Source organism: Chelonia mydas, chromosome 5 (assembly GCF_015237465.2).
Source record: "Chelonia mydas isolate rCheMyd1 chromosome 5, rCheMyd1.pri.v2, whole genome shotgun sequence".
Taxonomy (NCBI): domain Eukaryota; kingdom Metazoa; phylum Chordata; order Testudines; family Cheloniidae; genus Chelonia; species Chelonia mydas.
In genome coordinates this window covers 69,922,065-69,934,223 of record NC_051245.2, presented here as the reverse complement: position 1 = coordinate 69,934,223, position 12,159 = coordinate 69,922,065, and the positions used below count along the sequence as shown (strand labels likewise).

General features: G+C 45.3%; 1 protein-coding gene across 13 annotated transcripts in view; it reads right to left on the bottom strand.

The window, feature by feature from the left end:
• APC (APC regulator of WNT signaling pathway) overlaps positions 1-12,159 on the bottom strand; it is a 201,085-nt gene that overhangs the window by 105,818 nt on the left and 83,108 nt on the right. For all 13 annotated transcript variants that reach the window (XM_037901538.2, XM_043547784.1, XM_037901544.2 and 10 more), the window contains one exon: positions 11,548-11,749. In XM_037901538.2, the coding sequence (XP_037757466.1) occupies positions 11,548-11,749 (202 nt within the window). The remainder of the gene's footprint in view (positions 1-11,547; positions 11,750-12,159) is intronic.

The window sequence follows — 12,159 nt, the reverse complement described above, 5'->3', positions numbered from 1 at the left end:
CAGGTACCACTTCCCATCCCAGAAAGTTCCCCAGCTACAAGGCAGGCGACGATACCGAGGCCTTCTTAGAAAACTTTGAAAGGGCCTGCCTTGGGTACAGCATCTCTACACACCAATACATGGTAGAGCTGAGGCCGCAGCCCAGTGGACCCGTAGCTGAGGTGGCGGCTGAAATGCCTAAGGAACAAATGAACCAGTACGAACTGTTTAAAACCAAGGCGAGAGTCAGAATGGGGCTAACACCCAAGCTTTCCCGTCAGCGATTCAGAGCCCTAAAGTGGAAACCACTTTACCCGACATGCCTACCACATTGTGAAACATTGGGATGCCTGGATATCAGGAGCAAGTGTTGAATCTCCAGTAGATTTGCCCTTCCTAATGCAAATGGAACAGTTCTTAGAGGGTGTTCCTGAGGAAATAGAAGGTTACATCCTAGATGGCAAACCCAAAACTGTAATCGAGGCGGGGGAAATTGGAGCCAAATGGGTGGAGATGGCAGAGAAGAAAAAAACTGGTCGCAGTTGGAGCGGATACCAGAAGGGACAACCTCAGACCACACCCTATTACCGGGGGCTGCCCAAGGCCCCACCTACCCCCCAAGGAACCCTCCAGCCACCTTATCGTCCCACCACACCGTTCTCCAACAACCCACCTCGCCCCAGTGACCTGTCAGCTGGACGATGTTTTAAATGTAACGAGCCAGGGCATGTAAAGGCCAACTGCCCCAAGAACCCCAACAGATTACAATTCATTGCACCGGAATCACACCAGAGGTCCTCAGGCCCAGATACCTCCCAGATACCCTTGGAGCGGAGGGAAACTGAGTGTGGGCGGGAAGAAGGTCACCGCGTGGAGGGACACCGGAGCACAAGTGTCAGCTATCCATGCTTCCTTAGTGGACCCCAATTTAATCAACCCAGAGATCCAAGTGACGATTCAACCCTTCAAGTCCAACTCTTTCAATTTGCCTACAGCCAAGTTGCCTGTCCAGTACCAGGGCTGGTCAGGAACGTGGACTTTTGCAGTCTATGATGATTATCCCATCCCCATGCTGTTGGAGGAAGACTTGGCCCATCATGTGAAATCAGCCAAGAGGGTGGCAGCCAGACTAAACCAGCCGTCACGCCTAGCGCTGTTCCGGAAACTTCCACCAGGACCCGGTCAGAGGTGATGGACCCGGACCCTGGGCCAATGTCTGCAACAGCAGTAGTGGATCCAGTCCCAGAGACCCAGACGGAACCAGTCCTGGAACCGGCGGAACAACCAGCACCGGACCCACTGCCAGCACTGAATCCAGTACTTGCAACCTCAACACCAGAGGGCCCCACCGAACCTGAACCAACAGCAGCCCATACCCCTACACAAGAGGCTTAACCAGAGCCTGAACCCCAACATAGTGCCCCAGCGGAGAGCGGTTCAGAGTCAACGGAAACAGCCCCATCCCCTACATCGCTTCCAGAGGGACCAAGCATAGGTCCACAATCCAATGAGGAACTGATGTCTCCAACATCAAGGGAACAGTTCCAGACCGAACAGGAAGCAGATGAAAGCCTCCAGAGAGCTTGGACAGCGGCATGGAGCAACCCACCGCCTCTCAGCTCTTCTAATCGATCCAGGTTTGTTGCAGAAAGAGGACTTTTATACAAGGAAACTCTTTCTGGTGGACACCAGGAAGACCGGCATCCTCAGAGACAGTTGGTAGTTCCAACTAAGTACCGGGCCAAGCTCTTGAGCTCAGCCCACGATCATCCTAGTGGCCATGCTGGGGTGAACAGGACCAAAGACCGTTTGGGGGGGTCATTCCACTGGGAGGGAATGGGAAAGGATGTTTCTACCTATGTCCGGTCTTGTGAAGTATGCCAAAGAGTGGGAAAACCCCAAGACCAGATCAAAGCCCCTCTCCAGCCACTCCCCATCACTGAAGTTCCATTTCAGTGAGTAGCTGTGGATATTCTGGGTCCTTTTCCAAAAAAAGACACCCAGAGGAAAGCAGTACATGCTGACTTTCATGGATTTTGCCACCCGATGGCCAGAAGCAGTAGCTCTAAGCAACACCAGGGCTAAAAGTGTGTGCCAGGCACTAGCAGACATTTTTGCCAGGGTAGGTTGGCCCTCCGACATCCTCACAGACGCAGGGACTAATTTCCTGGCAGGAACTATGGAAAACCTCTGGGAAGCTCATGGGGTAAATCACTTGGTTGCCACTCCTTTCCACCATCAAACAAATGGCATGGTGGAGAAGTTTAATGGAACTTTGGGGGCCATGATACGTAAATTTGTAAATGAGCACTCCAATGACTGAGACCTAGTGTTGCAGCTGTTGCTCTTTGCCTACAGAGCTGTACCACATCCCAGTTTAGGGTTTTCACCATTTGAACGTGTATATGGCCGCGAGGTTAAGGGGCCATTACAGTTGGTGAAGCAGCAATGGGAGGGATTTACACCTTCATCAGGAACTAACATTCTGGACTTTGTAACCAACCTACAAAACACCCTCCGAACCTCTTTAGCCCTTGCTAAAGAAAACTTACAGGATGCTCAAAAAGAGCAAAAAGCCTGGTATGATAAACATGCCAGAGAGCGTTCCTTCAAAGTAGGGGACCCAGGTCATGGTCTTAAAGGCGCTCCAGGCCCATAAAATGGAAGCCTCATGGGAAGGGCCATTCACGGTCCAGGAGCGCCTGGGAGCTGTTAATTATCTCATAGCATTCTCCACCTCCAACCGAAAGCCTAAAGTGTACCATATTAATTCTCTAAAGCCCTTTTATTCCAGAGAGTTAAAGGTTTGTCAGTTTACAGCCCAGGGAAGAGACGACGCTGAGTGGCCTGAAGGTGTCTACTACGAAGGGAAAAGTGCTGGTGGTGTGGAAGAGGTGAACCTCTCCATGACCCTTGGGCGTATGCAGCGACAGCAGATCCAGGAGCTGTGCACTAGCTACGCGCCGACGTTCTCAGCCACCCCAGGACTGACTGAAGGGGCATACCACTCCATTGACACAGGTAATGCTCACCCAATTAAAGTCCAACCTTACCAGGTGTCTCCTCAAGCTAAAACTGCTATAGAACGGGAGATCCAGGATATTTTACAGTTGGGTGTAATCCGCCCCTCTGGAAGTGCAGGGGCATCTCCAGTGGTTCTAGTTCCCAAACCAGATGGGGAGATACGTTTTTGCATGGACTACCGTAAGCTAAATGCTGTAACTCGCCCAGACCACTATCCAATGCCACGCACAGATGAACTATTAGAGAAACTGGGACGGGCCCAGTTCATCTCTACCTTGGACTTAACCAAGGGGTACTGGCAGGTACTGCTAGATGAATCCGCCAAGGAAAGGTCAGCCTTCACCACATGTCGGGCTGTCTGAATTTAATGTACTCCCTTTCAGACTAAGAAATGCACCCGCCACTTTCCAAAGACTTGTAGATGGTCTCCTAGCGGGATCAGGAGAATATGCAGTCGCCTACCTTGACGATGAGGCCATATTTTCGGATTCCTGGGCAGAACACCTGGAACATCTACAAAAAGTCTTCGAGCGCACTAGGGAGGCAGGACTAACTGTTAAGGCTAAGAAGTGTCAAATAGGCCTAAACAGAGTGACTTCCCTTGGACACCAGGTGGGTCAAGGAACTATCAACCCCCTACAGGCCAAAGTGGATGCTATCCAAAAGTGGCCTATCCCAAGGTCAAAGAAACAGGTTCAATCCTTCTTAGGCTTGGCCGGTTATTACAGGCGATTTGTACCGCAATACAGCCAAATTGCCGCCCCACTGACTGACCTAACCAACAAGAAACAGCAAAACGCCGTTCAGTGGACCTAAGAGTGTCAGAAGGCCTTTAACCAGCTTAAAGCGACACTCATGTCTGACCCTGTACTAAGGGCCCTAGACTTTGACAAACCGTTCCTAGTAACCACAGATGCGTCCGAGCGTGGTGTGGGAGCAGTTTTAATGCAGGAAGGACCGAATCAAGAATTCCACCCTGTAGTGTTTCTCAGCAAAAAACTGAGAGGGAAAGCAACTGGTCAGTCAATGAAAAGAAAAGTGAAAAGAATGTTACGCCATTGTCTACGCTCTGGAAAAGCTACGCCCATATGTTTGGGGACAGCGTTTCCACCTGCAAACCGACCATGCTGCGCTACAGTGGCTTCATACCGCCACGGGAAATAACAAAAAACATATTCAGTGGAGTTTAGCTCTCCAAGATTTCGATTTCGACATCCAACACATCTCAGGAGCTTCTAACAAAGTGGCTGACGCACTCTCCCGTGAAAGTTTCCCAGAATCAACTGGTTAAAATCGTCCTTGAGATGTGAAAAATATTGTTAGTCTTTATGTACTTGGTAGTATACTTAGAGGTGCATGTGTCTTATTAACTGTTTTTCCCTAGAGCTCCAGGAAGAAATCCCAGCCAGCATTTCACCCTAGCTGTGATTTGGGGGGGCGTGTCATAAATATAAAGGGAAGGGTAAACCCCTTTAAAATCCCTCCTGGCCAGAGGAAAAATCCTCTCACCTGTAAAGGGCTGAGAAGCTAGGATAACCTCGCTGGCACCTGACCAAAATGACCAATGAGGAGACAAGATACTTTCAAAAGCTGGGGGGAGGAAAAAACAAAGGCTTCCGTCTGTGTGATGCTTTTGCCGGGGACAGAACAGGAATGGAGTCTTAGAACTTAGTAAGTAATCTAGCTAGATATGAGTTAGATTATGATTTCTTTAAATGGCTGAGAAATTAAGCTGTGCTGAATAGAATGGATATTCCTGTCTGTGTGTCTTTTTGTAACTTAAGGTTTTGCCTAGAGGGATTCTCTATGTTTTGCATCTAATTACCCTGTAAAGTATTTACCATCCTGATTTTACAGAGGTGATTCTTTTTTACTTTTTGCTTCTATTAAAATCCTTCTTTTCAGAAACTGAATGCTTTTCCATTGTTCTTAAGATCCAAGGGTTCGGGTCTGTGGTCACCTATGCAAATTGGTGAGGATTTTTACCAAACCTTCCCCAGGAAGTGGGGTGCAAGGGTTGGGAGGATTTTGGGGGGGGAAGATGTTTCCAAACAACGCTTTCCTAATAAATAAACCCAAATAAACGTTTGGTGGTGGCAGTGGAAGTCCAAGGACAAAGGGTAAAATAGTTTGTACCTTGGGGAAGTCTTAACCTAAGCTGATAAAAGTAAGCTTAGGAGGTTTTCATGCAGGTCCCCACATCTATACCCTAGAGTTCAGAGTGAGGAAGGAACCTTGACACTGTCCTACATATTTCTACTATTGGAACACTTTTCAAAGAAGCTGCAGAAGCTGCTTAACCACAGTGGGGTGAGTGGACTGTCACCCTCGAGGGTGGATGTCAGTTATCTATTTGATAGTCTAATTTAATACAAGCAGAAAACCAGTTCAATAGTTTGTGTTGATACACTCTGACCTTGCATACTCACCCATACCTGCATGAACAACAAATAACCTAGAGAATGTCCTAAATGGCTTAGTTCTATCTAGATAGAAGTTGTCATAAATATAAAGGGAAGGGTAAACATCTTTAAATCCCTCCTGGCCAGAGGAAAAACCCTTTCACCTGTAAAGGGTTAAGAAGCTAGGATAACCTCGCTGGCACCTGACCAAAATGACCAATGAGGAGATAAGATACTTTCAAAGCTGGGGGGGGGGGGAGAGAAACAAAGGTTCTCTCTGTGTGATGCTTTTGCTGGGAACAGAAAAGGAATGGAGTCTTAGAACTTAGTAAGTAATCTAGCTAGATATGCGTTAGATTCCGTTTTGTTTAAATGGCTGATAAAATAAGCTGTGCTGAATGGAATGTATATTCCTGTTTTTGTGTCTTTTTGTAACTTAAGGTTTTGCCTAGAGGGATTCTCTATGTTTTGAATCTGATTACCCTGTAAGGAATTTACCATCCTGATTTTACAGAGGTGATTCTTTTACTTTTTCTTCAATTAAAATTCTTCTTCTAAGAACCTGATTGCTTTTTCATTGTTCTTAAGATCCAAGGGTTTGGGTCTGGGTTCATCGATGCAAATTGTGGGGATTTTTCTCAAGCCTTCCCCAGGAAAGGGGGTGTAGGGTTTGGGAGGATTTGGGGGGGAAAGAGGTTTCTAAGCGGGCTCTTTCCCTGTTATATATTTGTTAGACACTTGGTGGTGGCAGCAATAAAGTCCAAGGGCAAAAGGTAAAATAGCTTGTACCTTGGGGAAGTTTTAACCTAAGCTAGTAAAAATAAGCTTAGGGGGTTTTTCATGCAGATCCCCACATCTGTACCCTAGAGTTCAGAGTGAGGAAGGAACCTTGACTGAAGTGTAAACTTTATTTTTTCCTTTGTTGGAATGTGGCTTGGGAAAAATACAGGCACATATATTACTTGGCTGAAATGGAAGTCAAAGACTAGCTTTGGCAAAAACTTTGGGGAAGGCAACAAGGTCCTCCTGTCCCTATGAGGCATCATATACGGAGGTCCCATCACTCTACTGCCTTTCTGGCCAATGTTATAGCCACTAAGAGGCTATTTTGATGGACAAGTGGAAGAGGAAACATAGCATGGGGCTGAAAGGATGGACCCATCAGCACTAGGTCGAAATCCCATGGAAGGAGAGGCACCTGCATAAGGCCCTTCAAGAATCTAGCTACTGTGGGACATGAGAATGTTCAATGGCCCTGAATGGGAGCATGTCAAGCTGAAATGGTTGCTAAGTGAACATTAAGGGAATTTACAGACAGTCTTGAATTCCTTAAGGACAGGAGATATTCCAGTATATCAGGTATGTGAGTTTCAGAGATAACGGACGTTGGTGGGATTGACTCAATAAACCAACCTTTGAAAAGTCCTTTCTACTGTGGATAAGGATATTCTGTACCTCCACCCAGTAGCTTCTCTCTCTACCAATGTCACCCTGCCAGGCTTCATGGTATGAGGTGCATGGATGATCTGAAGGGACCATCTACCCCTTCCTTTTTGATATTATATCTGGCTGAAGAGGTAATTGGACTGGAGGACAAACTGAGAGATTCATCAGGTCTGAGAACCAGAACTGCCTTGGCCAGGCTGGTGCCAGCATGATCATCTTGGTTTAGTCCCCAGATGACTCTTGAGATTAGTGGAATCAGAGGATATGTATACATTAGATTTGGAGTCCAGGGGACTCTAATCACTTCTGACAGAGATCCCTGGTCCTGGCCGTATCTGGAGCAGAATTTGTAACATTTTTTATTCTCCTTTGTCACAAAGGATCAACCCCACTTTGTGAATATGATTGTCTCCTTCACTGACCATTAGTGGCTGCTTGAAAACTCCCTGCTGGAGTAGTCCACTATAACATTCTGCAAACATGGTAAGTGAAGTGCTATTGGGGTAATCTCATGCCACATGCACCAATTCCAAATGTGTACAGTCTCTTGACACAGAGGAGCAGATTTTTCTCCCTGCTGCTTGCTGATATAAAGCATCACTGTGGTGTTGTGTGTTGCAATTTGAATGACTTAGCCTCTGAGAATCATTAGGAAAAAATGGCCCTTAGTTCTAAAATGTTTCTGTGTAACCAGGCTTCCTGAGAATCCAAAGGCCTTAAGTCTGAAGATTGTCTAGGTGGGCTCCCCATCCTAGACTGGAGACATCTATGATTAGCATCTTGGATGGCTATGGTGAAAGATACTTGCAGATGCTTCTTCCACCACTTTAATGGTGACAGAACTTTTGGAGGAAACTGCACCTTCATCTCTAGACGTTTGTTGGGCTGATACACTGACTTCAATGACCTTTTCATGCACTGGAGGGGAAATCTGGAATGGTATGTTACATATGTGCAGGAGGCCATGGACACCAGATATCTGAGACAAGTTTGCATCAATATCTGATAATGATACTGTAGGCAATTGTCTAGATCTTCTATGGCTTGAAATCTTTTCCTGAGGCAAATAGGCCCTTATTGTAGGGGATGCCAGAACTGTTCCAATAAATTCTATCCTCTGTGTTGGAATTAACACTGATTTCTTTATGTTGACTCTGAGGCCTAGCAAGGCAAAAAGTTGTATGTTGTATGTTACATTGAGCCTGAGTGATAGAGACTTTCCCCGAATGAGCCAGTCATCTAGGTATGAGTAAACCTGGACACTTCATTTCCTCAAGTAGGTTGCCACTACTGCAATGCATTTGGTAAATATCCTGGCTGCTGTTGATACATCAAATGGCAGAACTCTATATTGATAGTGTTATTTGCTCACCTGAAACCTTTCGTATTTTCTGTGGGCAGGATGGATTACTATATGAAAGTAAGCATCCTGCAGATTGAGAGCTGCATACCAGTTCTGTGAATCTAGAGAGTGAATTATAGAGGTCAGTGTAACCACCCTGAACTTGAATCTGAAGATGGAAGTGTTCAGCTGTCTCAATTCCAGAATGGAACATCAGCCCCCTATTTTCTTGGGTATTAGAAAGTAATTGGAGTAAAATCCTTTCCCCCTTATGCTCCTGAAGACTGGAATTGGATATAGTATCCACCTCTGTTTCTGGACACCCCCAGCTGTTTGTAGTGATGGTGTTCCAAGCCCCACAAAAATAAAAAGAAGTGGTTCCCAAACAGAGGCAAAATAAAAGGGATATCCAAAGGTTGTACACATGTTCTGACCAAGGAGTCAAATCTGCTACTTTGATGAGGTCATTACAGGGTAGTAAGATGATGCAACTGAAACCTCCTTTGAAACCCGATACTTCTTGTGAGGCTCAGATGGTCTGTGCTGTGCAAAGTAGGGATGCCTAGGGTATAGTTGAGGCCTGACTTACTTCCTTTTTAAAGTGTGTGTGTGTAAACCTCCAAAGACTTTAGGGTCACCCTAGAGTCTGTTAGAGAATGTAAGGACGCATCACTTCTTGGGTTAAAAAAAAAACTCATCCTTCAAATTGCACACTCTCTATTATTGATTGTACCTCTGTAGGGATGCCAGACTGGAGCAAGAGGACTGGTCACTGAGATGGCCATGGAGCTGGCTGTTGTGTCTGACACATTGAGAGCTGCATGCAACCAGCTGTCTCTCCAAGATAATGAACTTTGATACCTCTTTGATGTCATGATGAATCTTGTTGGAAAATTTGGAGATAGTGTCTCAATTTTAGTAGTCATATTTCATGAAAAAGGTCTGATAATTGGCAATTCTCAACTGCAAACTGACTGAGGAGTAATTTTTGCAACTGAATAGATCTTGTTTATTGGGATCCTTACCTCAGGGTTTGATTTTAATGACCCATGATGGTTGGTCCTCTCATGGACCTTTGCTAAAACCAAAGATACAGGTACCAGGAGGGTATAAAATTGCTCAATGTATATAGAGTACCTGAAAATGGTGATGTCCCCATTTTGATGTCATCACTAAGAAAGCAGCCATCTGTCAATGTAGCTTGTTTGATTCCAAAATGCCCTCATTTTTAAGCATTGTAAGGCATCCCGGCAGAGATGTGTAAAATGTTCAAGTGCTTGTGTGACTTCTTCTGGATAACTTCCATGATCCTGTGCTGTAACTCTTAAAAGGTCTTATAGTCATCAGTCTATGCACTAGACGTTGAAGGTACCACAGCCTCATTAGGAGATGATGATACACGAGTTGGCACGGCGTGGTCATTAGTCTAACTCTTCCTTATCAAAGCCTTGTTTCTGCTGAGCAGTAGGTGGAACTGATGCCCCATACCCCCCAATGGCTCAGGAGAGAGGAAGACCTAGCTCTAGGCTGTGTGGCAGAAGCAGGCTTTCTGACAGGTTGTAGTCCCCATCGTGCTCAGTATGAACAAGGCACTGGCAATGATATGGCACCCATTCAGGTAGGTACCAAGAGGCAGTGTTTCTCCTAGAACTTTTGGGCATTGGATAATAGCAGTATGCCCTAGAATCCCTTTCTGATACGTAGATAGCAAAGGACCCACACCCTAATGAATGAGAAGGTGGCATCTCCCTGGTTCAGGCAGAACCAGAGGAGGGAGAAAGAATAATCCTCTCCTAGTGCAGAAGCAGTTATACCTGGGGTGCTAGGCAATCACTCAGTATACTGCCTATTTAGTACTGTAAGTGTGCTTGGTACTGGAAAGGCAGTAGTGGATGATACAAGAGGAATTTTGATCACTGACAATTGCAGTGATTCCAAGACCACAGAGACTCAGATCTATCAAAGCCATAAAGACTCATGTGAATGGAAATGGTCAGTACCAGAGTAATCAGTACCAAAGACATCAGTATCAGGGGCCTCTGTGCTCCAATGGCAGGGCGGCCAGTGTCTGAGTGTCACAGAGTCAGAGTTTAAGACCAGAAGGGATCACCAGATCATCTAAGTCTGATCTCCTGTATATCACAGGCGATCAACACGGCTCCGCCCCCCCCCCCCCCCCGTACCATGGGTTTCAGAGGGACCCTCCCTGGGCCTTGAACTACCCTTCTGAGCAGCAGAATGAAAGGTTTCCTGCTGTTTAGTGCTAGGACCTGATGAGGGGGAACCTAGATCTATACCCCTTAGAGGACCAGTGATCCTTTCTTCCCCTATCCACAGATGTTTTACTGGACACTTAGGAAGATCCCTCTGGGTATGCCTACACAGCAAAGAAAAACCTTTGCTGGCCCATATCAACTAACTCGGGCTCGTGGAGCTCAGGCTGTGGAGCTGTTTCATTGCCATGTAGACTTCCGGGCTTCTGCAGGGCCACAGAGCTTGGGTTCCAGCCCAAGCCCAAAAGTCTACACAGCAACGAAACAGTTGGAGCCACAGTCTGAGCCCCGCGAGCCCAATTTGGCTGGCATAGGCCAGCTATGGGGTTTTCTTTGCTGTGTAGCGATACCCTGAGAAACAATGGAAGACTTTTGGTAGAGGTCTGCTCAAGGATTTTAGTTCCAGACACTCCAGGAGATGAGGAGTGGTGCATAGTCATGTTCATTAAAAACAGCTTCAGGTAAACTTCTCATTTTTTGTGTACTGTTCGAGAACAACTTGCAGATGGCACATCTCTCTAGAATGTGCCCTTAATTGCTTGAGGCATAATATCCATTATTATGGATGTCCATCACTGAATGTCCATCATTAAGGGGCATTACTGCCTCACAAGGAGGACACATCTTAAATCCTGGAAACCTCTGTTCTATCATAAGGGCTGGACAGTACCAGATGAAGTCCTTCAGAGAAAAAAGCTTTTTTCTGCCCTTTTTTTTTTAAATCAAAAGGAAACACTAAGTATCAAATACATGCTAACACTAACTCTCAGACACTGCTGGCCAAAAGAATCCAAAATCAAGGGCTTGGGGTGCAACAGTGGAACACACATGGACAAACACTTGAAGTAACAGTACATGTTTTAATTGCACTTTCTTCTGTATTTAATGGAACCTGGAATCTACAACAGGTTTAAGTGTTCATCTAATTCAGAGTATGCTGTTGCCCAAAATAAATACAAGTGATGGCTGAATAATATTAGTGTGGGGGGATATTTTTCATTTTATTTTAAAGATATCACCAAGTTTATATATTTAAAATTAAAAGAAGTTGATGCACAATGAACACCAATTAAAAAGTTACCTTTCTTTCTCTAGTTCTTCTAAATAACCAGTGCTCTCTCTGCTTCCGTTCATAAATCCTCTTCTTGGAAATGATCCCATGGGAACAGGGCTGCATTCTCCTGAACGGCTTGACATGGACCCTTCCCTGCTTCCATATGAACGCAAGGACATCTTTGGCCTTAGCTTCACTCCAGGAAAGTTACCGCTATCCAAGTTCAGTTCTGAATGAAAAATAAAGAACAAAGCTTTGTAGAGCAGAAGCTTAATAGCAGCAAACCTAAAAAATTGTTTACACCTTAATTTTATATTTTGTGTGTGTCATGTAAACTTTTTTTTGTCTTCAGGATGGTGGAAACAAACAGGTTTTTCTACAGATCCCAAAGGAAAATATTGTGTAAACCAACCAACCTTGATAGTACAGTTGGAGGATCATGTTATTAATCTAAACAAAAAGGTAATAAACCCCTATTTGAGCAATACAAATCAAGTGCAGTTTTATGGAAGTTCAATAAAATGTAGCTTGTGTATCAATAGTATTTTGCATGAAGACTTAGGATAAACATTTCAAAAAGCACCTAAGTGATTTAGGGTCTTTAGTCCTATTTTTAAAAGTGACTTAGGCACTTAGGAG